General features: G+C 39.2%; 1 protein-coding gene across 1 annotated transcript; it reads left to right on the top strand.

Annotated features, from left to right (window-relative positions):
• The first annotated feature begins 695 nt into the window (after positions 1–695).
• Positions 696–24,504, top strand: LOC139712714 (MFS-type transporter SLC18B1-like). The gene is made up of 14 exons (XM_071624516.1): positions 696–765; positions 6,988–7,437; positions 8,471–8,566; positions 9,026–9,099; positions 11,719–11,866; positions 12,953–13,021; positions 13,263–13,350; positions 14,959–15,101; positions 15,888–15,992; positions 17,365–17,456; positions 18,405–18,500; positions 21,901–21,975; positions 22,594–22,737; positions 24,426–24,504. The coding sequence occupies exons 2-14, from the start codon at positions 7,045–7,047 to the stop codon at positions 24,502–24,504; spliced, it is 1,602 nt and encodes a 533-aa protein (XP_071480617.1). The 5' UTR covers positions 696–765; positions 6,988–7,044.
• Positions 24,505–25,622: the final 1,118 nt, after the last annotated feature.

Raw genomic sequence — 25,622 nt, 5'->3', positions numbered from 1 at the left:
ACAGGTCTATTCCTTAGACCAATGCATACATTCATTTTATTATAGGACCATGCTTGGAGAGTCAGAGTTCAGAGTGAGAGATGGGGAGAAAGAAGGGGGATCAGAGGTTGGAGGGTTGGCGCGGAAAGAGGGAGGGAGAGAGAGAGAGAGGGAGAGAGAGAGGGAGCTGACTAGCTACTTGTATGACGAATGTCTTTGTGCGTGTATGTTTCATGATTATATGCATTTCAGTCTCAAAACACTGTATTTGTAACTCATGTCGGCCATAATAAGGAGGCTTACAAAGAGGAACATAAGGTGATTCATTGCGTTATGTAATGAGCCAGGTGCGTTGCTATGTCAGTGCATAAATCTTGTTTTGTTAGGCATACATATAGCCTCCCAGTTCATACAGCCATGCTATTCCGACGCTCGAGCACCAATCATGTATATTCATGAGCAACGGGACTTTTGCTAAGGGTAGTGCGCATGTGCAAAGAGTGCTACTCGTGAATATTAATGAGCCCCATTGGTTTCCTGCCTCGCTGTAGTACGGAAAAAAAAGGCGCGGCCGGGTACAGAGTCGTGCGTTTTGAGGAAAAAGATTGCGCAACGCATCCGCAAGCACGATCGAAACGATGTCGCAATGCCTATCGAAGCACGTGTGTGCTGTATAAAAATACTAATAAATGCATGCTGTGTATCTCGTTGTTGGCGGTGTTCCGAGGTCACTCTCGACCTCATCTTTGTTAGAAAGAGTCAACTTCGGATCAAGTCTCCATATTGGTGAGAAAGAGTTTTTGATTGTTTTACACATGTAGCTCAGTTCATGTAGAGACTGATCTTCGATGTCGTGATTTCAATCTTTTAGTCTAGCTTACCTCGTTATTATCCGATCATCAAACAAGCGATCGTTCAAGTGTGTCGCTCAGTCGATAGTCCCACCCGTTTTATGACGGCGTCGGATCACCACGGTACGCTCCTCAGCTCGGTGATACTTTACTTAGGCCTACCTGAATACGCGGTATGCTGCAGTCATTCTCATTGACCTTAAAAGAAAGTGTAGAATTTAAGCACTCCTAGTGATTGGTTCAGGTATTTGTACGAAATCCGTTCATTATGATGATATTTTTTTTTATCATGTAAACTAAGTAGGCCTAATATTCAGTAACAATATGTTCTGGGTGAGTCCATACACCATTATTTGTAATTCAAGCATAAAAAGCTTATCGGGGATGGCTAGTGTCTATAGTAGTAGTAGACTCTACTCTAGTAGTAGTACTAAACGGTTTACTACCCTAGTAGTAGTAGCTGATCAGTGGGAATGCTTGGGGATGATTGTTCCAATCCTTGTGGGATTCATTTAAGAGTATACTTGGGTGACCCGCACCTCGTCATAGTTAATGTTTGCCCATAATTGAATCACATTTCGCCCCTGAAATTCTTTGAAATCCAACTCACTTACAGGAAAAATGCTGAAAATTCCAATGGAATCACAAGTTCACTGATCGATATTGAAAATTTGCAGCTATCGTCGTCAAAGGCGAACGATGCGAAAAAGTTGCGCGCTAAGGAAGGGGCCCGCAACACGTCACCCGCTCTCCCATAGACTTAGCACGTAAAAGACGTGTGCGGGTGACTGTGATGTTCCCATAGACATACACATAAAAGATGCGTGCGGGTGACATATAACACATATTCCTATATAGCCCTATTAAAATTTCAGATTTTCGCAAAAAACTGTTCGGTTTTCACCACAATTTGCTTGGTTGTGGTAGTCGACTGCCAAGTTTCAAGCGTACAGAACACAGGCCCGGGCATACATTTTTGTTCAGTGCGCTCAAAACGATTTTAAGCGGGGTGACGGTATTCGGGCCCCTGACGAGGTGCGGGCACCTGGCTATACATTATATCTATTTTTGTGTTTAAATTATTTGCTTCAGAATGGTCTCATATTCAAGTAATATAAGCAGTTTAATGTTTCCAGGTTAAATAGCATGCCTGTAGAAGTACAGTCATGTCAGTGGCGGATGCAGTGGTAAGGGGGGGGGGGGGGGTGGCTGGGGAAGCATGTTGCGCACGACCCCTCTTTATTTTTTTGTTAAAACAAAAGAAATGAAAAGAAAAAAAATGGGGGGGGGGAGGCAAGCACCTAGCACGTGCCCCCTCTTTTTTTTTTTGTTCAAACAAAAAACAAAACAAAAATGAAAAGATAAAAAAAGGTGGGGGTGCATGCATCCCCCCTTTAATTTTGTTCAAAGTGCCTTTCCTTAAATACAGAATTCTTGGATCTGCCCCTATTGTTGCTGATTTTGCAACACTCGCAGCAAAGCAAAAACCAAAGTTTGGTCATTGTAGAGGTCTGGGTAGCACGTAGCCGGTAGGACCTACAGACTGCATAACTACAACGTATGCAGTGTACTTACATGATGTTGTACAATGTAGCTCTGTCGCTGCACACAAGTGTCGTGACCTTCACACATTACATCTGGTCGGGCAACGCAGTGCAGTATGTGCTTAAGAATGATCGCACAAATGCAACTTGCTTGTAATTTGCCCACAATTGCACTGTCCAAATTTGACCACCTGCTACATGTACGATGTAGAAATTTGTATGCTTTAATTTTAGTCTATTGTGCGAGGTTGAACCTTAATTGGCACAGTCCCCAGGAAGTCGAGCCTTGGTGCAGGTGGCAATACACCATGTAGGCTACATGTCTGCCAGCAGAATTTTCACGTTATTGACAGTAATGACAGTAATGACACTTGACAGAAAATAACTCTTTAAATTAAATGTTTTATATTTTAATATCTTTTTTTTTAAAAATAGAATCATTACAGTCTGATTGGTCATTTACATTTTATCATACATTCATTTGTAGCTCACCTGAACCGAAGGCTCAAGTGAGCTACAATGTATTGCGATCGCTCTTCGTCCGGCGTCCGCCGTGCGTCGTCCGTCATGCGTAAACTTTTTCCATTTTCATCTTCTTCTTGAGAACTCCATGACCAATTTTCACCAAACTTGGCAGGTACACTGTAGCATCCCTACGGGGATAGGATCTCAATTTGTTCAAATGGGCACCATGCCCCACCTGGAGGGCCCCCAGAGGGGCCCTAACCCCCCAAATCTTCTTCTCTAGAACCAGAAGTGATAGAGCTAAATGAGTTAGTACATTGATCGCCTGCAGTTTTAAGTTTGTTCATGGCGGAATCAGGGGTGCCCCCCTCGGGACCCAGGGGAGGGGGATGGGGAGGGTTTCTAATGGGGCCCAAATTGTACATTTTCATCTTTTTCTTAAAAATGTCATTATGTATTTTCACCAAACTTTGCAGGTAGCATTCCTAGGGGGATAGAATCTCATTACCATCAAATGGGCACCATGCCCCACCTGGGGGCTTCAGGGGGCCTAAATTGGGGCCTAAATTGTAATTTTTCATCTTTTTCTTGAAAACCCCTTTATGAATTTTCACCAAACTTGGCAGTTAGCATCCCTAGGGGGATAGAATTTCAATTCCATCAAATGGACACCATGCCCCACCTGGGGGGCCCCCGGGGGCCCAACCCACCCTCCAGTAAGGAGAATCTTGAAAGATTTTCTCTAGAACCAGAAGTGATTGAGCTAAGTTAATACAATGAGTCAGTAAATTGATGACTGTTGTTCAAGTTTGTTCATAGCAGTATCAGGGGTGCCCCTTCCCCATTTGGACCCCCCCCCCCCCCCCTTTTGGACCCAAGGGAGTGGGGTGGACTGGGTCCAAGTGGTGGTGTAAATTGTACATGTTCATAATCGTTGAAAAAACCCTTGATGAATATTCACCAAACTTGACAGGTTGCATGCCAGGGAGTAAAGATCTCAATTTGTTCAACAGGGCACCATGCTCCACTTTGGGCACCCGAGGGGGCCTAGTACCCCCCCCCCCCCCCCAACATTAAGGATTATTTACAATTCTTCTCTAGAAGGAGACTTGATAAAGCAACGTTACTTTGTGTTTATTGTACATTGCTGACTGTAGTTCCAAGTTTGTTCATTGCAGTGCCCCCCCCCCCCCCCAAAAAAAAAAAAAAAAAAAAAAAAAAAAAAAACGGGGCGGGGGGGGGGGGGGGGAGGGAGGGAAACGCACCTCCAAAATTAAGGAATATTCAATAATATTGTTCACTAGAATCAAAAGTGATAGGGCTTTAAGTAGACCTTTTTTTTCCCTTTTTTTTACTGCATAGTCTAACATTCTATAAAGTACAGTTTACATGTTCCTTTTACCAGTGTGATGGAATATTTTATGCAAATGGACACCAGGGCAAGTCCAAGATAACGCGCACGTTACGTATGGGACATTCTGAGACGTTTATGACCTGAAAAATAGTGTTAATGGCCTTTGATCATATTGAACTTCATCATGGTGATTGATATCTAGAAGAAGTATAATCATGTAAAAAATTGAGAGAAATGACCTTGACAATTATATTCTATAAGAGAAAATATGTGCCGTTACGTATGGGACCAGAAAAATTTTGTTTTTTTGAACATTTTTTTCAACCTCAAAACTCTCTGAAAGTATATCATTCTACAACTTGTAACTCACTGTGATGAAAGTCACAACACTCAAGATTATCACAGGTAAGTTTCATGTCATTAGGCAAAAAGCTCTAATTACAGGTTCTAATTAAAGACAGACATGACGTGTTACGTATGGGACAGTTACGTATGGGACAGTTTGTCCCCCATTCATTTAGTGTGTGAAGAACCATGTTTATGGGTATTTTGCATAATTATTGAAGTAAAATCAGTTGAAACTACTCAAATACTGATCCAGATTGTCAAGGAAACAATATTCCCCAAATATTCACCATCATAATCATATTCAATCATATTTTTATATTTTTATGACCAACCTGGGTATGCATGCCCTTTGTCCCCCATTCGTTTTAGTGTGTGGAGAACCATGTTTACGGGTATTTTGCAAAATAATTTTGCAAAATACCCATAAACAAATTTTTGCATAATTATTGATGTGGAATCAGTTGAAATTACTCAAATACTGATCCAGAATGACAAGGGAACAATATTCCCCAGATATTTACCACCATAATCACATTCAATCATATTCTATATTTTTTATGACCAACCTGAGTATGTATGCCCTATTTTTATCAGGATAGTTACTACTGAAAAATTGAATAGTTTAAAGTGTTTACTTCCATTGATGAAGGGCAGTTTGCTATTTAGTTTCAATAAAAAACAACTTGACACAAGAAATATTAAGTTTAATAAATAAGCAATACCTGCTGCGTGGAACCCCAGTGATCGAGTAGATATATGATGTCTGTCTAGCAGTCAGGTCATTGATTCGAGTCGCACCTCAGTATGTATACCCATGAATTTTGTTGTGGCTACTACTGAAAACTGAATAAGGACAATTTGTGTATCACTTGCAATTTAAAAAAAAAAAAAATCATTTTACTTTTCTTTTTAATATATATCACAACCATTTCAAATTGGATCTCCATCACATAAACTTTGAATTCCTCTAGTCTTCGGATTTTATGCTCTTAAGAATTCATATAATTGGTTTCCAATCATCTCTTTAAATGTTGAATACTGAATCCTCATTTCTACAAAAAACTATACCGTCCCTTTAATGCTGATTTTTCATTGTGTATTTTGCCATTTTCCCCTCCCCCTTTCTGAAAATTGTTCAGTCAAGTTCATGTATTGTTTCAAGTGTCTATAACTCAAAAAGTAGCTACAATGTTGGGATGCTTTCTTTAGGATGATTGACCATTTGTGTACTGAGAGACCTTCCCAGCTAGCTACATGCATTCACATGCAATATGTATGAGGATGTCCCATCCGTAACGCATTTGTCCCATGCGTAACATTATTTCAATGCCTAATAAAAAATATTTCTTTTACTTTTTATACTTTTTTCTCTGGTATTTAATTTCTCTAAACAATAAATTAGAACTTTCCAAAAGGGCATTAAAATAACCTTAGCAATTTCAGAAAAAAACCTAAAAAAATGACCTCATTTTGTTACGTATGGGACATCTCATGATAGGACACGAGCTAATTTGCGTAATCATTAGCATAATCCCTAAATTTTCATACCAAGTTAAACTATGTGATGAACTTCTTATGTCCACATATTAATCAAATATTATTTGATTTCCTTTGAATTAATATGAATTTTTATAAATGTCCCATACGTAACGCTGTGTTTCACATTTATGCAAATGAAGCCTTTGAAATTTGCATAAATTTACATAATATCATTTTTTCCTCCACGGAAATCAAAACTTCAACTCATAAGCTTCAAAATGATACCAAACATGTCAATATTGAGCAAAGATGAAATTTTGCCTTCTGAGGGGACCTTATCTTGGACTTGCCCACCATGCCCCCAGCTCTCAAAGCTACCCCACCACAAGTTTCCAATGTTCTCAGGTAAGAGTCTGCCAGAATGCATGAAAGGTGAACTTGCGATACTCAGGTGAGCACGAGACCCCCGGGTCTCTTGTTACTGATCCACAATGAGCCATGCATCTGGTAAAATCTGAATGCATGGCTCAAACCTTGCACAGTACCGGTATTGTATACGAATAAAGAACAATGTAGGTCTACTGGACGTACAGTACGTATACAGGCCCATTTTAAATGATGCCTATAGGCCTGTTTCCTGTATCCTCAAGGATTGTATACTCTTGTTTACTTTAGAAACAGTATAAAACCCACTCCCTCACTGACATTGGTTTAAACATTATTTGCAAAGTTCAACCTCACACATGCAATTTACACTGATTTACTCAGCCCTGTGCAACATTAGTGTCCCCATAGTTTGATTTGACTGCTAAAGGTAGAAGTAGAGCTGGTCAAATGCTCAGTGCTTGTTGAAAGTTGAAGTAGCAATTATTCTATTAAAATATGTTGATGTTGATACAGAAATACATGTAATAACAATTATGCACTGAAATTAGAATGTCTCTGTGTTTTGTACGTACTTCACCAGGCACTCAAGAACTGCCAAAATCACACCGAGTTGGTCACTTGTCAACTTGTCAAGGCAATGGCAGACGAGAGAGAAAGCCTGTTCGCCAAGTTCTACGATGACGATGACAACGATGATGATGACAGTGCCAGTGCACAAAGCATCGAATCTATTCTAAAAGGACTTGAGAAGAAGGCAGTGGCAGAAGTAAGGAATGAAGATACTCTTGTTGAATCTGGAGGGGCACCAACAAATTTGGTAGGAGCAAATGGTCCACTGCAAGCACAGACTGTTGGAAGTGATGATGGGAAAGAGGTTGTTGGTGGAGGTCAGGGGGTCGAATCAGAAGGAGAGGAGACGAAACCCCGTCGTATCACATTGCGACAGAAGCTCACATTCGCCGGGATTGCAATTATGTACATGTCATCGCTCATGTCCTTTTCTGTCTTGGCACCATTCTTTCCAAATGAGGTAATTGATATTCATGTGTTCTTTTGTGTCATATGGACAGGGCTCCTATTTTGTGTTATCTAAATGACATCTCTTTCATGGATTTGATAAGAACAAAATGGCAACTCATCAGAATAATGTAGAGAGGAGAAGTGAGATTCAAGAGAAGCATTTGTGACCAGTCAACTTGAAACCAATAAAATGTGAATCAGGGCCAAAGAATCACTTTAATAGGCCAAAGTGAATTTCGACTTTTTCAACATTATACTTCAAAAGAGTGTGTTTGGCACACACTGCTATAGCTTCTGACCACCCGAGCATTGAGAATTAAGGGTTTTCTGGGACGAACACTGCACTAGGGCTTTCTATAGCTCAGTCGGTAGAGCACCGGTCTAGCAATCCGGAGGTCTCGGGTTCGAATCCCGATGGAATCCCATTTTCTTTGCTCACTTTTCCACTAATAATTTATATTCTTTCTGGTCAGTTTTTTCTGTCTTTATTTGTTAAAATCTCTTTAGTTTAGAGAGAGTTGACCCTGTGTATTGTTACAGAAAAGGATGAGAAATGTTTGTGTTAATTGATTGGGGTTTCCCAGATGTGCTGTGCAGCAGAAGAATCAATGAAAAAAAGAAAGAAATGAAAGTGGTCTTAAAACAAACAAACAAACAAACTAACTAACTAACTAAAACTAACCCTGCAATAATGGTATCTTGATTCTGGCTTTGTTGCTCTCATTCAGGTTTCAAAAGGTGCACTGTACAAGTTTGATTTGATCAAACTGAATGACATTTTGGTCCATAACAGAGGATCCTAACTGCAACTTTGTGGTTTTTGAACTGGGTGGTCATATTTGGCATTTTATTTTGTTGTTGTTTTTTCCCCATTATTGCAGCATTTTCATCATTTGAAAAAAAGTTGCAAAACTAGAAGAATGATAACACAAGAAATTTCTGAGATAAATTTGTTGGTTGCCATTAGTTAGGTTTGTATAAGTTGTAATAAATGTGACACAGTTTGCTGATTGTGATTTTCTTTCTTTCATTGTTGTTTGCAGGCAGAGAAGAAGGGCGTAAGTCCAGCAGAGACTGGGTTTATATTTGGATTCTTTGCTCTGGTCAGCTTCATCTGTTCTCCAATTCTAGGAAAATATGTAAGTAACTTCACTTTTTATGCAACTGTCTAGAGAAAGTGCCTGAGATTATTTTGTTTCTATCACAAGAACTGTTTTAGATTGGTTGATATGGAGAATGATAGAGATCATTCAAATACCCCAATCATTTCAGAAAGAAGGCCCATGTATTTGTAGAATTAATTGTAATTTGAATACCAAACAATGATATGTTAATGGAGCTCACCAGAAATTGGAAATCCAATTGGAAATTGAAAATTGGAGCTCCAGCAACAGATCTTGTTTAGTATTCAAAGTACAGTCTGTAATTCATGTATCAATATGAATCTTTTGAGTACATATGTGAAATAGTGATGCAAGCTACAAAACTGATATCCCCAGTGTGTACTCCAATACACCTCTGCCGCTTTATTTTTTACGATGTTTGTACTCGTTGTTTACACTGGGCGCCTCTTTTCTCATTCTGTGACTCTTTCCCAGTTGCCAGTCATTGGGGCAAAGTTCATGTTCCTCAGTGGATCCTTCCTGAGTGCAGGTTGCAATATTTTATATGGGTAAGTTCCCACAATGTGCATTTGCTCAAGAAACAGAAAAGGTGATCTACGTTTGTACATTATGGCACCATGCACAGGTTATTTGCTTGACTTTCCCCTTTTGTGTCCATATTAGGTGTTAGTTCAACATCTTTACACAATAATTGTACAATGTAGCTGCCATGGTATGCTTTAAATTTGTGCATGGTAAAGACCTTTTCATTTTTTTATGTGTGTATCAGAGTTCGAGGTTAGATTTTGCCATCATTATTAATCTCGTGCTTTCTTTGTTTTGTTCTTCCTTGTTTGAAAATACCAATATGCCATTACAAACTCTGTGTTTGAAACTTCTGTTGTGTTGGTTATAGGATATAAAAACATTTCAAGGGAAAATTACCAAAATTTCCCTTAGAAAGAATGCTTACTCTCCTTGGTACATTTTTGATTGTCCTTCTTCCCCAGTTGAGCCTACATTTTGCAACACAAAGTGATTGATTATTCTCTACCAGGTGAATATGTTATCTATGCACATACCGTGTACAATCAGCACCAATTGTTCAAAGCAAGTTGTAATGTTAGACCACTTGCAAACCGCAATAATGTAGTTAAATCCTACAGCGGGAAAGATGTGATACAAAAACTATTATGTATGTGACCGTGCACCTCAAAACGAGCATAAGGTCACACACACTGATTTTGTGTGAGGACTGAAAATAAGTGAAATGGGTCAACCTAGCCGAACTTGACTCTTTCATATTTTCTGAAAGAGCGGGTCTTCTTTTACATTATGCTAAAATTTGGTATCATATAACGGGCGGGAAAGTGTGTATTTTAGCAGGTTATCTCCAACATTTTTGGTAGAATAGTCTGATTAGGTGTGTCTGTAGAATCCCTTTTTCATTTCTGAAAAACCTTTTCCACTTTCTTCACTTTCAACTCTAATAACTTTTGAAAGGATAGTGCTACTGCTTTGAAAGTTGGTATTGATTATGGACAGAATGTGTTAATGAGGCATGCTTAATTTCAATTTAATCCGATAATCCCTTCATTGTTGCTATTCTGGTGGTTTCCTTCCTGTTTTTTGTCCCATTCATCGCACAGCCAGCACAGGTTTGATAAAAGATTAAGCGCTTGAATAGACACTGTTCCAGAGACTCCAACCCCAAGCACCTTCTGATCTGGAGATTCTCCCGCCCGAAACCCCTAGCAAACGGGAGACTCCAAGTTGATGTGTGCGAAGCGCGAAGTTCCTAGGTTTCTATAGATGTTTTCTGGTGCTATCTAAGGCTTATTTTTTTTGACATACGATAGCAATAAGTAAGAAATCCTTTCCACCGGGAGACACAGAGCCAGGGCGGGAGAAATCAAATCTCAAACGGGAGAACGGGAGATTTTGCAATAATGGGCTTTCGGCGGGAGATCTCCCGTCGAAAACGGGAGAGTTGGAGTCTCTGCTGTACTTCAGAGCCTCTTTTCTCAGTTCACACTTTTCCTGAGTTTGTGCTTTCTTTCCAATATTTAGATAGGCTAGGAGAGTCCATTTTATTTGAGTTATACATCATTTTAAAGCTTAAAGTCTGCTCTTTCAGAATATGTGACTCTGCACCTCAAAACAAACAAAAAGTCGCCAGACATGAATTTTTAGTTCAGACCATATTCTGAAAGAGCAGACTTTAAGCTTTAAAATGACGTATAACTCAAATCAAATGGACTCTCCTAACCTATCTAAATATTGGAAAGAAAGCACACACTCAGGAAAAGTGTGAACTGAGAGAAGAGGCTCTGAAGTACAGTGTCTATTCAAGCGCTTAATCTTTACCAAACCGTGCTGGCTTTGCGATGAATGGGACAAAAAACAGGAAGTAAACCACCAGAGTAACAACAATGAAGAGATTATCAGATTAAACTGGAATTAAGCATGCCTCATTAACACATTCTGTCCATAATAAATGTCAACTTTCAAAGCAGTAGCACTATCCTCTCAAAAGTTATTAGAGTTGAAAGTGAAGAGTGTGGACAAGGTTTTTCAGAAATGAAAAAGAGATTCTAAAGACACACCTAATCACACTATTCTACCAAAAATGTTCGAGATAAACTGAGCAAAAAACACACTTTCCTGTCCGTTTTATGATACCAAATTTTAGCATATTGTAAAAGAAGACCCGCTCTTTCAGAAAATATTAAAAAGTCAAGTTCGGTAAGATTGACCCATTTCACTTAATTCAGTCCTCACGCAAAATCAGTGTGTGCGACTTTATGTTCGTTTTGAGGTGCACGGTCACATATGGTCTTAACTAAAAATTCATGTCTGGCGACTTTTTGTTTGTGTTGAGGTGCAGGGTCACATATGTAGTGCGCTTTCCTATGAAAATGGACAGATGCACAAGTTAAAAAAAAACCACCTAATACAGGTAACTCCCAATGAAACAAAATCCTTCGCACTGGCACATTTCTTTTTCTTGTACTTGAATTTCCTTACATTCGTAAAACAATTTAAAAGTATTGTAGAAAGATAATACCGGTAGACATAATTTTGGGACCTGAATTTTCATTTTGTTGCAACAAAAGCAGAGGAGACATTAGTGTCCTGCAATGTACAAAGAAATTAGCTTACAGAGATTCTGTGTGGATTCTTTATAGGTTTCTTGATGGAATCATGCAGAAAAATGTGTTCCTTGCGTTCTGCTTTGTCATCCGTGCTTTTGAAGCGCTGGGATCAGCCGCCACAGTAACATCTGGAATGGCCATTGTTGCACAAGTCTTTCCGGATAACGTGGCGCAATATGACGTAAGTTGTCTTCTCTTGTGTGATAAGCACTATGTTCTAAAAGATAGTTGTATTACTTTCTGCATACGTTGCAGGCTTGTCACTACTTAACCTCCGTAACTACCTGTATTATCTGACTTTTGCAACTGGAAGACGACTAGAATGGACTTTGTTTTTCTGTCATTTCCAAAAGGCAGGGTTCTCAAGATCTATGTTTATTTACGGTATCTAAATAGCTTAAAAAATCGTGCAAGTGACTCTTTGTTTACCAATTGTATAATAATATCATTGTTGTTATTATCATAACTGCTTTAATTTTTGTTGTTATTATCATAACTGCTTTAATTTTTGTTGTTATCATTATCAGGCACGTGATTATTGTTGAACCCCGTTTACAGTGCGGGGCTGGGCCGAGCCGCGGCCGAGCCCATCAGCCTCAAATGCGGGGCTGAGCCCCGCAATTTTGTCCGTTTACACTGCCGGGCTCGCCCATGCTTTTGATTCAAACCTTTCAATATTTTGTCTTAGTGGCACTCTGCTTGTAAACAAACGCCATTTGGTATAGTCTGGTTTTCAGACCCTTTTCAAACTGGATTCCGTGGCGACGAAGTCTACGAAGCCGCCATTTGGCAAAGGCCTTGCCGAAGGAAAAAAATCCTGTGCAGGACAAAACCGCCTTAAACTACACAAGTTTTCGACGTTGAGGGGGTTAATATCCTGAATAGCGAAATAGTACGGGCAGAGGGTTTGGAAGCCCGACTAAAATTGGCCTCGCATTTGGCCCAGTTTGCGTTTACACAGAGAAAAGGCCGGGCTCAACCGCGGCTCGTCCGTGGCGGAGACCACCTCCAGAGCGTCGCCAAATGTGCGGCCAATTTTGGCCCCGCATTTGGCCTTTTGCGCTTTTACACTGAACTGAAGGTGAGCTCGGCCGTGGCTGAGCCGGGGCCGAGCCTCGCACTGTAAACGGGTTCTTGGTGTTTCCCTTGAAGGAGAAAGTCTTTACAAGTTATGTTACTGCAACCACGTCACATACATACATTTAGCTGTTGGACTGTACTTTTTTATTTCCTTTGTTGTTGTTGTTGTTGTTGTTTTCCCACCCAGGGCATGCTTGAGCTATTTAGTGGTTTTGGTTTTGCCATTGGTCCACCACTTGGGAGCTTGTTCTATGGGGTGAGTATGCAATGATGTTTCACTCGTAACATTATAGCACCAGGGAGGTGTCATAGATGGAGTGGCTACTCTTCCTAATTCAGCACTGCACACCCGCTCTGTAAATCTATCATCACAATAAATATGTGTGTGCGTGTGTGTATGACAGGATTTTTATCTCTGACCTTGAATGGATTTTCCAAACTCTAAGCGATAAAGTAACAAATGCAATGCCCCTATTTTGTTCACCTTCCTCCTGTAGATTGGTGGCTATAGACTTCCCTTCATCGTTCTTGGTACCACGTCTTTGGTTCTCACCATCATCGATATGTGGATACTACCGTCTGTCAGTGAGTACTGTTAATACGCCGACGCCGTTATTTTTGTGAGGGTTTTATTTTTGCGAATTTAGCGAGCTTTGGGCTGATTGCGAAATTATTAAGGACACACGAAAATATTACCCTGTCATACCTTATGTACAAATTGATGACAAAATGCGTCCAATGCTGGCCGGACCAGAACGCGGCTGTCACGGTTACACCGCGCAGCCAGTGCGTACATATACTATATTACTAGTACGTACGCTATGGTGCGACCGATTGTGGAAGTGCAGTACAATGCTAAAAGTGCAGTAAAATGTGCAATGTCCGTGCTACGTTACCCTTAGCGAACGAACACCAGCTCGACGTGGTTGGGTGAGGCCTAGGAATGCATGTAGCCCAACCAGACACTGTGTGCGCAGGGCCGTGTAGTAGTTAGGATGCATGTCAGCCCAACCATACAGACGCCGTGCGCAGCTAGAGCAACACTTGTGTACAGTGACAGGTGCTGTGTATAATACAGCTGTAGGATGCATGTAAAACTTTCGCTAGCGCTAGCGCAGCTCTTAAACTTTGTCGTCTATCTATTTGTTGCAACATTTGGTGGGTAGGCCTACTGAGTACTTGTGAATGCCGTAATTGTTTCATTTTATAAATCTTCTACTGTGTCTTTTCTATTTTCATGTTTGGGAAGTCACAATGCAAATGGAAAAATGTTACGAGTACGTTGGCAAGTGTTTGAACGTGTTTCTTGGGCTTGGCAGTAGACCCTACTACTACTAGTATCAATTGCAAATTTAACAACATGCGAAGATGCCACTGATACTGTGAATCGCGAAAATATCTGTATGCGAAAATATTGGCGTATACAGTATCTTGAAAGGTCAAAACACCAGCCAAGCCTGTGCACAGAATCCTCTTTGATGATGTAAAATATCGTTTCCATGGTAACTGGTATCAAGGCAATCATTTGGGTATCAGCTGCACGTGAAAGCAGTGGCTGCACTGGGCGCTGGCTCAAGTACATGTAGTGTCTTTCACAAAAGCAACAGTGGTTTAGGCTAGTTCCTGTGTAAGCTATCTATAAAAGTCAAAACACAGTACATTTGATCTGATTTCTAAATATTTCTGAAATATCCAAGGAAAGTGAAACTTTGCAGAAAAACAAAAAGTGAAAAATGTAATCAAGTGAGCTTGGAAATAATTCATGTCTATGTTGTGAGGGATTTTTGTATTATAGTAGTGTGTCATTTTTGTTTCATACATGCACAGTACAATAATTAAAGGAGAATAATCACCCTTGATGAATTTTAACAGTCACAATACTCTTTGGTATTTATCATTGTAGTCATTTGAATCGATTGATGCTGCTATTAAGAATACTCACATCATGCTTGTTGTTGATGGGTTTTTATAAGCAAATATTCTATGAATTATTCCACTGTTTTGGAAACTGCAGGGTATAATAATTTATTTTTAGGAAGCAGGAATTTTGTCCATCTCTTTGCTTTGAGTGCTAATTAGCGCAGAAATCCCTATAATGTTTTACACACCGTCCCAATTCCCAAGCAGGTAAAAGATGGAACCTCTGTTTTTATTATTATTATTATGTTGGTTTTTTTTTTGGTTTTTTTTTAGGGTCCCTGTCTGGAGCAGAGAAGCCCGGTTCGTTACTCACAGTTGCCAGAATTCCTGCCATCTGGGTCGTTCTCGTAGGCTCTGTTTGGAGTAGCGCTTGTATAGGGTTCATCGACCCCACCCTCTCGTTACATCTCACTAATGTGAGTGGAAGGTTAAATGCTTCACTGTGTAATTGCTTGTATGATTGTTTCATTTTTGTATTACTTACTGTTTCTTGGTTGTTGTTTTTTTTTTGTGTGTGTGCAATGAACTGGCAAAAGGGTTTTGCTGTGTTTTCATATTTTTTGTACTTTCATGTTGTCATACTCTTAATAAAAGGGGTCAACAGATACATACAAAAGGTCAAGGGTCAGAGTTCATGAGCTGAAGCATGTTAATGTACAGTGTCATTTAAATATTAAAGTTCTAGGGATTAGTGCCTAATTCATATTCAGATATTATTATCTGCATTAAAAAAAATAATAATAATGATAATATAAAAAATCAAAAAGTAAACTCCCACACGCATCAAGATTAAATCACTGTACATGTAATATCAAGTCAAATGAAGGCAACCTGTAGCAGAGCAAATTGGGTTGTCTTGTTATGATCTATAGGCCTTGTTACATGTATTCTCATGGATTGGAGTTGAAGAGGGCCTTAGCTTTTGATCAAAATTTTTGTCACAAGCCAGTGTTGACCAAAAATTTTAAAAATGTTGTCATTTTGACTTTGACAAAGATTCTGCTTGGATCGAAAGCTTAGGCCCCCTTTCACTTTGTTTTACTCTGCTGGCTGGCTATTACTGGATAAACAGTTTCCATTTTTTGCTTGTTTCGTTTGTTTCTTCACTATTTTTCTGGGGTTTTTTTTTGTGTGTGTATGAGAATGCATAATTTTCCACGTCTAAAGTACTGTATGACTAATACCGTTTTCTTCTTTTGCAGCCACCCCTAAAAGTCTCTAAATCTCTTGTTGGAGTCTTGTTTTTACTGGTCGGTGGAGGGTACGGAATTATGGCTCCAATTCTGGGGTATATTGGAGACAAAACAGTAAGCACACTTTCTCTTGTGATCTAGAATCTCTTTACTACCCGCTAACTCATTTGACTTTTTTTTTTTTTCATTAGCATGCAATAATCCATTCAAACATTACCTATGTGTGCTCAAAAGTTAGCTAGCTCACTCAGGTGTAAGAGTGCATCTCAAGCTAACAGGCCATGCTAGCCATAGTGACACAGTGTGGATAAAAGGGATTATATTCCACATACTAAGAATGTTGCAATAGGATTTGTCCAGAGCTGATCACGTGGTGAAGCGTAGTTTTGCCCATCACATCACCTGAGAAGAAAAGTTTGTTACACTCTGTGTTGATAGTCCCTTTTGTTTCGCTGATCTCCACACAGTCCACACAGTCATAACGCAAGATGAGTACGCGCGAAATAAAAGTGCGTTGCACTGTGGCCTATCATGTGACCTAGGTCACTTGATAATAGGTGTACACAGTGCAACGCACTTTCATTTCGGTGCCGTGCGGTGCACGCAGCAACTTCATTGTTTTGTCATCTACGCGCACACGTAGCCTACGCCCTATTGTAAAGGATACCTAAAGACAACTAAAACGGTTTGAGATGTGGGATAAAATGGGAATTTCTAGGACCCTAGATGTGGAATATAAAGCAAATAATAAACTTTTAGCTTCAGGCAATGAGACAAACTATCACTTCCTCGGCGATCTGAATATGTACGCTATCTTTCCTCAGCTGCGCTTCGGAAAGATAGCTACATCCAGATCCCCTCAGAAGTGATAGTTTGTCCCATCACCTTCACCAACCTTTATTATTTGCTTAATGAGATAATTTCTATTCATTGGCAATTTGTTTCCAAAAGCCTTAACAATTTGTCAGGAAAGCATTCCAGCGTTTGCATGCCGACTGGCAGAGAAAGCACAATGAAATGAAAGGATTAAAGCCCATCGTCACTCATGTTTGGATGAATTTCTATTGCACAGCATTGATATGTATTGTGATACTCATTTCGATTGACCCTACTGTTGATGACACTGTGGAAGATACAAGAGGTTGGTGCTTTTTCGTTGGAGTGGAGATTTGTAGGTGCAGAAAAAAAAAAAGCCCAGATGAAAAGTAAAAGTGATAGGATATTTTGTGACACATCATCACCAAACAGTTCCCGAATTTGCACATTTAAGACATACTCACGTCATCAGAAGTCACAATGGAATAACATTGGACATCAAACCACTTCTTTACCATTTCCTGGTTTGTTCCCCGTAAACATTGCAAGACTTGCATTCATGCGTATGAACATTGCATTTTGTAGTTTTAAACAGTAGATGTGCTAGTCGCAATACATGACTGTTTGTTAGTGCGTTTCCCATATCACTTCCATTTTCTTTTCCTTGCAGAAAGCCACTAGGATCATGATGGTCCTGGGCTTCTACTTCATAGGACTATCCTACATGTTCCTGGGTCCAAGCCCTCTCCTAAACCTACCCAAGTAAAGTCTGCCATCTTGATAGAGTTTGTATGTCCATCTTTAGAATTGTACTGATGTTATAAGATGTACTATTAACTCTAGATACTTGTTTTTGTGATTGACCTGCCATGATTCCCAGTAGACTTTAGCAAGAGAAAGCAGAGACAAATACGTATAATGCCATTATTATTATTTTCCTTTTGTAAGAGAGCAAAGTGCATCTGATATTTGAGTGGAAATTGGTACAGTTTTATATTTTCCATCCTGTGTCTCTCTGTAAGACAAATATTTGTTTTGTTTGTTTGTTCTTGCAAAGGATTAGATCTATCACTAGCATCTTATCTCTGCTTTCTTTCTGCAGTCTCTATTATTTTAAGTCAGACTCAGGACAATGATTGTTCAAGCAGGTGCACACATCAAAGTTTAAGATATTTTATTAAATTGACGACACATTTTAGAAGATTACTGTAGTTTCTTTTTCAGCTTGGCAAAGTCTGCATTTTTCATTCAGATTTCATGCAGATTTTGTTTGATTGGTAATACAGATAAGTTTTGTCAGTATATACAATATGCAGTGAAATTTCAGAGTTGCTTATTATGTAATGTAAATGGTGAGGTGATAATAATTTTATCAACAAAAATAATCCAGGACTTGATTGTAATAGTGTTTGTGATGTGGCATATGCCCGTAAAATGCTGTCAAACCAGACATTTTTGCATGGGTGAAACTTTGCAAAATTTTGCTAGAATCCAAAATTTCCAAAAGTAAAATACATACGACAGTTTTGTCTACACAATGCACTGAATGCCTGTCACTAATTTGCGAAAATTTCATGCAGCCAAACAGGCCAATAGTTCCAATTTTAAACCAACTTAAAGATAAACCAAAACTGCTGCAAAAGTTTCTGGTTTTACAATATTTCCTTATTTTATTATAATGTGCATTCCATTCTTCACTCCTATCCCCAGACAGCTATGGGTTATCATCGTTGCTCTCTCTCTGCTGGGGGTCTCAAACAGTTTGGCCAGCATGCCAGCATTTTTGGACCTAATCCTCTCCGCCCAGTAAGTGTGGATTGTTTGAACTTTGTTGATGCTGTTGATACGTCGCATTCTTATGCATGCTCTCCTAAAGCATACCGTACTGCAGACCTACTTTACCTGTGCTTGTGGAGTGCTCCATTGCTAGCAATGCATACCAGACTGTACCATACCTTTTTAAAGCAGACCACTTCCAGATGTTGTCCAAAAAGGTGCCATACCCTACTGTGACATGGCACAGAACGCTCAAACGTAAAGTGGTCGAGAAGCTTTACTGTACCATACACTTGTAGGTTGACATGAGAAGAATGCATTGTCATACACATGTGTCATAACTTGTTCCATACAGAATTCTGAAATCTCCACTGGCCACCAGGTTCCTGGAAGGAATGGGATTCAATGCAAAGAGTTGATTATCTCTTGTGGGAACACCTGTGTGTAGCTTAACCCGTTGAGGACGAGTCCCGAGTATACTCGGGCAGGTGTCTATGGGAAATGCGTGCTGTAGCAAAATCAAACCGTCCTCAACTGGTTAAGTGCTCATATCCTTGATGCTACAAAACCTGTGAATGTTGTAGAGAAAATGCCAAGCTTTGATGTAAATTGTATGACAAATCCATGATTGTTTTTCTGTCAAATGACCAGTAACTATGCATGTACATTATTTTGGAGACATGACTGTTGCACACAAAACAGTGACAGAAACAGAATTTACATGTATTTGCAAATCCATTAGGGAACACAACTTGAGAGTCAATCACCACATAAAATACACGCTACTGTGTGACAGGAATGGAATTGTGATAAACGCTTTCATTGTACTGTAGCATTTGGGGATTTATCGACCAGTTTGGCCGGGTTTCTGCCTATGAGTAAAATATGTGAATTTGGCACACTGTTTACTTTAAAGGGACATTCCAGACGAGTTTCATAATTTCACATCATGTAGTACATAAATCAAAAGATCCATGTATAGATTTGTGGAATTTATTTTGTTTTTTTTAGCAGTGAATCAGTACTTTGAAAAACCTTAAACAAATTACACTGAACGAGGATGATGACATAGGAGGTTCACATATTTCAGAAATGTAGCAGTGTAATTCCAATACAATACCGCTTGCTTGCGAGTTCACCTGTGTATAATCTATGCATGCCTTCTACTTTTGTTCTGCTTCCTTGAGCCTCAACTCATGCGTTCTTATGGTGTCTCCGCCATGTCATCATTCTTGTTCATTTTTTTGCAACTTGTGATAAATTTTGAAAATATTTTTATTTTTCTTCCCAATTATCATTTGTACTGAACAGGGGCGGATCCAGGAATTCCGTAAAGAGGGGGCGTGTTTACAATATTAAAGGGGGGCGCACGCACCCCTCTCCCCATTTTTTCTTTTTATTTCTTTTGAAGAACAAAAAAATAAAGGGGGGGCGTGCGCCATTTGTGGTCCTCCCTGGATCCGCCCCTGCTAAAATTCTATTCTCAGTATAACTAATTTATAGTTGTTCAAATGTAAAAATCTGAAAATTATTTGGAGGTCTCCTTTAACCCTAACTTACAATGTACCTGCGGCGGGGCCATAATGCCCCCCCCCCCCCTTCGACGAATTCCACGACCATTCCGCCGTGCAAAATTTGACTGCACCGCTCGCTGACTTTTTATTTTCAAGTCTCGCGCAACTTTTGAGACCAAATTTGTGGCGCCCGGGCATACCGGGGTACCCCAAAACCCCCAAATTGCTCAAAAACGTGATTTTGTGTACAAATAAGTCAATACAAATTGTGTTTTTTCAATTAATAGATAAAAAGATTCATATTTTTTATTTCAATGGCTAAAATGAATTTATTTTAATATGATTATGCTTCTAAAGATGTGTATGACAAATTCTGCTGAAAAAAACAACAAAAACAAAAGTTCAAAAACAAAGAAATAAATAAAGCAATGATAAAACAATAAAAACATAAGAAATTAATTTTGATACTTAATTTCTTTTACACACAAATGTTCAGAATGTCACTAGGAATATTTGCACCAAAAATCAGCATTCCATAAGCTTTAAGAAGCCAATTACAGACGATACAGTGGATTAATGTTGAAACTTTGCTAACGCTGTTGGTATGTCGCATTCTTACGTACCCTCTCCTAAAGCACACCGTACTGCAGACCTACTTTACCTGTGCTTGTGGAGTGCTCGATTGCTAGCAATGCATACCAGACTGTACCATACCTTTCCTAAAGCAGACCACTTCCAGATGTTGTCCAAAAAGGTGCCATACCCTACTGTGACATAGCACAGAACGCTCAAACGTAAAGTGGTCAAGAAGCTTTACTGTACCATACACTTGTAGGTTGACATGAGAAGAATGCATTGTCACACACATGTGTCATAACCTGTTCCATACTGAATTCTGAAATCTCCACTGGCCACCAGGTTCCTGTAGGGAATGGGATTCAATGCAAAGAGTTAATTATCTCTAGTGGGAACACCTGTGTTTAGCGTGAGTGCTCATGTCCTTGATGCTACAAAACCTGTGAATGTTGTAGAGAAAATGCCAAGCTTTGATGTAAATTGTATGACAAATCTGTGATTGTTTTTCTGTCAAATGACCAGTAACTATGCATGTACATTATTTTGGAGACATGACTTTTGCACACAAAACAGTGACAGAAACAGAATTTACATGTATTTGCAAATCCATTAGGGAACACAACTTGGGAGTCAATCACCACGTACAATACACGCTACTGTGTGACAGGAATGGAATTGTGATAAAATGCTTTCATTGTACTGCAGCATTTGGGGATTTATCGATCGGTTTGGCCGGGTTTCTGCCTGTGAGTAAAATATGTGAATTTGGCACACCGTTTTAAAGGGACATTCCAGACGAGTTTCATAATTTCACATCATGTAGTACATAAATCAAAAGATCCATGTATAGATTTGTGGAATTTATTTTGTTTTTTTAGCAGTGAATCAGTACTTTGAAAAACCTTAAACAAATTACACTGAACGAGGATGATGACATAGGAGACTCACATATTTCAGAAATGTAGAAGTGTAATCCATTACAATATCTCTTGCTTGCGAGCTCACGTGTGTATAATCTGTGCATCCCTTCTTCTTTTGTTCTGCTTTCTTGAGCCCCAACTCATGCGCTCTTATGATGTTCCCACAATGTCATCATTCTTGTTCATTGCCACTTGTTATAAATTTCAAAAATATTTTTGTTCTTCTTCCCAGTTATCATTTAATACTGAAATTCTCTCCTCAGTATAACTAATTTATAGTTGTTCAAATGTAAAAATCTGAAAATTATCTGGAGGTCTCCTTTAATAGTCGTGTGTGCTAATGTGGCAAATAAAGAGGTAACTGCTGTCACAAACCTATTTATTGTTAGTTTCCTCTTTTTGTTATCATTATTCTTCCAGGTGGTATGGTTTGCCCGATGATTTCTCCACCCAAGGAGTCCTCTCTGGTCTATTCAACGGGTCCTATGCACTCGGGTGAGCCACGGATTGAGGATGTTTCCCACAGGTGCTACAGAACTAGGATGGATGGGTTTGGAGGGGAAATGGGGGGGGGGGGGGGGAGGGGAGAGGCAGGGGGTGCAGCCCTATACACTTTTGGCTCTTCCAAGAAAACAAAAGCAAAAACAGCAACCAAAACTAATACAGTCAAACCTGTCTACAGTGGCCACCCAAGAGAGATGAGCGAAGTGACTGTTATGAACAGATGGCCGCTACAGACAGGTTCTTTAGCATACTTTTTCTCTCATAGAGAATTGTTTTTAGTGGCCGAACATGGCAGGTGGCCGCTACAGACAGGTGGTCTCTAAGAGAAAAGAAAGAAAAAAAGAAGAAGAATCAGAAAATAAGACCCCCCCCCCCCCGAAGAGCAAAAAAAAAAAATAAATAAATAAATAAAACAAAATAAAACAGCAAAATACTTGACTCGAGTTCTGTGCATACTGTCTTTCCATGGATGCAAGGGGTAGCCAGAATCATGTACATGTACCTCTGTCCAAACCATGAGTATGTATTACCCTTGACAGAAAATAGTACTATTATGTGTATCTAATAATATCTCTACAACATTCATTAATCTGTCATTTCTCGTTGCAGCACATTCATTGGTCCGACATTAGCGGGCGTCCTTGTCGACAAGGTGGGATTCGACTGGGCGGTAACTGTGTTTGCTGCTGGTAACTTTCTTATAATGATCATGATTGGTCTGTTCAGTGCATGGGAGTTCCAGTGGGGAAAAGGGTAAGGCTTCTTTTCCTGTACCAGCCTTTCATTGTTCGGGTCCACTGTCAAACGAGATCGGAAAAACATGAGGTTTTATCATGAGGCAGTTTGTTTGAAAAAAAAAAAATTAAATTAACTCTTTATGTGCCATGGTGAAAACCCCCCGTGTGCCACGTTATTCCGAGACATGAAAGTAGTCATATTTTGAGAAAGAATTCTGTTTTTCTAATTTGTATAACCTCTACAAATTTCTGCTAAGATGGGCATAATAGTAGGCAAAGTTAAAGAGGAATGCCAAACTTTGTTTCGATATAAATTTTATGACAAATCTATTTGCAATTTCTCTTTCCAATGACCAGTTGCCACATTACTGTAAAGGCATGACTTTTGCACATAAAACCGTGACAGAAACTTAGAAAGTACGAGCAAATCTAGTTGGGAACATCGCTTGATAGTCAATCACCACATACAATGCAAGCCGTACTATGAGAGGAACAAAAGCATGAAAAACGCTTTCATTGTGCCGCGGGATTAGCAGTGATTAGCGATTTATCGATCGGTTTTGGCGGCTTTGTTTGCTGAGCAGAATATGCGAAGTTGGCACGCCGTCGACTGAGCCGGACGTGCGAATGTGGCACATAAAGAGTTAATGAATTGAATCACAATTGGTCCATCAAACTTTACATGAGCTTGATTTATATCGAATGATACTAAATTCACAATAATCAAGTGGTCAGCAATAGATAGCTCAAATAATAATGATTTGAAAGGAATTTCAGTCATTTCATTGCATAGTGTTATTACAATAATCCTGTATCAAGTGTGCCTTGAAGGGCTGTACTGAAAGTTGGATCTACGATAATTGATAACTATTTTAAAGACTACCAATTGTTGTGTTATCTTCATTGAAAAGTTTCGAGCGGGATGATACCAATATATGTGACCCTGCACCAAAAAGCAAACAAAAAGTCGCCAGACATGGAATTTTAGTTGAGGCTTTAAAGTGATGTGTAGCTCGCATCAAATGGACTCCCCTGACCTATCTAAATAGGCCTACTAGAAAGAAAGTGTACACTCTCGGAAAGTACAAACTGAGAAAAGAGACTCTGAAGTACAGCGTCTCTTCAAGCGCTTAATCTTTACTGATCCATACTAGCTGTGCAATGAAAGGAACAAAACACAGGGTGTAAACAACCGGAGCAACAACAATGAAGAGATTATCAGATTAAGCAAAAATTTAGCATGTTCTATTAACACATTATAACCATGATTAATGTCAATTTTCAAAGCAGCGGAGTTATCCTTTCAAAAGTTATTAGACTTAAAAGTGGAGAGTGTGTAAATGATTTGAAAGAAATGAAAAGGGGACGCAAAGACATAACTGATCAATCTATTCTCCCCAAAAATGGGTTGTAGAAAAATTGCTGGAAACACGCTTTCCCATTCATGTTATGATCTCAAAGTAAAGAATAATGTAGAAGAAGGATAGCTCTTTTAGAAAATATGAAAAACTCAAGATTGACTCAGGTGACACATTTCACCTTTTTGTGAGTCCTTGCATGAAATTAAGGGGTGCAACTTTTTGTTCGTTTTGTGATGCACGGTCACATATGCAATGCGTTTTGAATTTATCATCATTATCAATGAGATAAGTAGTTTCACAGAAAACATACTGTACCAGGTTGATGTATCTTGTTTGGTTGCAGAAAAAGAAAACCAGAACATCTCAGGAGAAGAGATACGCCAGAGAGATTAGTTAGAGATGAATCATCCATCAATGCTTAGATCTGCAAAGGTTGATAGTAAGTGTACCCTCCGAAACGTATACTATATATTACAAGCTGTTATTTTCGCGAGGGTTTAATTTTCGCGAATCGCAGTCGGATCGCAAATTTAACAACACGCGAAAATGACTCCATGCACTGTGCTAATAGAGCATTAATGTAAGCGTTGGCGACGATTCGCGAAAACAACATCTCGCGAAAATGTCTATTACGTCGTCATTTGCAAAAATATCTGTACGCGAAAACAACAGCTTAATACAGTATTTGATTAAGCATATCCTTTCTGTGCTAGGGACTTTGGCCAGTGTATACACCACTATAGGCAAGGGCTACACACTAACCCATTTTTTTTTCTCTACTGGTCAGACCTGTGTATCGGGCCAGTAGGTACCCAGTTTCCCCATGTTTGATGGGTCCGTTCCTGAAAAAGTTACTAGTCCAAGAGTGATTTTTACTGGTCAGGGATTGGTTGGCTGAGTGCCAGTGCGCAGCATTCCTATAGGGTTTTGTGAGCTAATCAGCAGTCAAAGCACAGAAATGGTTAAAAGTGTAATCCCATGTAATGTCAAATTCAGTGTTTTGAATTGAGTAATCTGAAAAAAAAAAAAAAGTGGTATTGTAGATGCCTCAAAAATATCAGACACTGAATCAGAAAATGGTGAAAATTTACACAACCGGTAACTTTCTTCTTTTTTTTCCTGGAAAGAATTGGTTGCAATCCCCATAGCACATGCTAACCAGGTGAAGTGAAAAAAAAAAATCCTCCTTACAGCTTGTACAGAGTAATTAATTACTCTTAATTAGTAATTCAGCAATTTTCAAATGGTTGGCATCTTATTATATGACTCCCATGGGATGTGAACGTCTTAATTAATTCTGCGCGATTTCATGTCAGAAACAGAAGAAAGATAGTAAAGATTTGTCTGCGAAAAACTTGTGCCATTTTCAAATTTGTGTTAATAATCATGTTGATGTTAGATTGAATGCGTCTTGTAATTGCAATTCAAGTGTGCATGCAGAAAAAGACCTTGGCCCAAGATATACTTTCCTTGTAATATTGTTGAAAAAGACGTAAAATGTGCACATCAAAGTGATCTGGGAGATAGAATAATTGTCGAA

The sequence above is a fragment of the Diadema antillarum genome, unplaced genomic scaffold (genome assembly GCF_040938485.1).
Source record: "Diadema antillarum isolate AM-2024a unplaced genomic scaffold, OU_Dant_1.0 seq00001846_RagTag, whole genome shotgun sequence".
NCBI classification, from domain to species: Eukaryota; Metazoa; Echinodermata; class Echinoidea; order Diadematoida; family Diadematidae; genus Diadema; species Diadema antillarum.
This window is presented reverse-complemented; position numbering and strand designations above follow the sequence as displayed.

Excerpts from the sequence above, each read along its gene's own strand:
- LOC139712714 (XM_071624516.1), top strand. The coding sequence starts at position 7,045 with ATGGCAGACGAGAGAGAAAGCCTGTTCGCCAAGTTCTACGATGACGAT. Across the intron at positions 9,100-11,718 it reads GGTTGCAATATTTTATATGG|GTTTCTTGATGGAATCATGC; the intron begins GTAAGTTCCCAC and ends GATTCTTTATAG. Across the intron at positions 15,993-17,364 it reads GGTATATTGGAGACAAAACA|AAAGCCACTAGGATCATGAT; the intron begins GTAAGCACACTT and ends TTTTCCTTGCAG.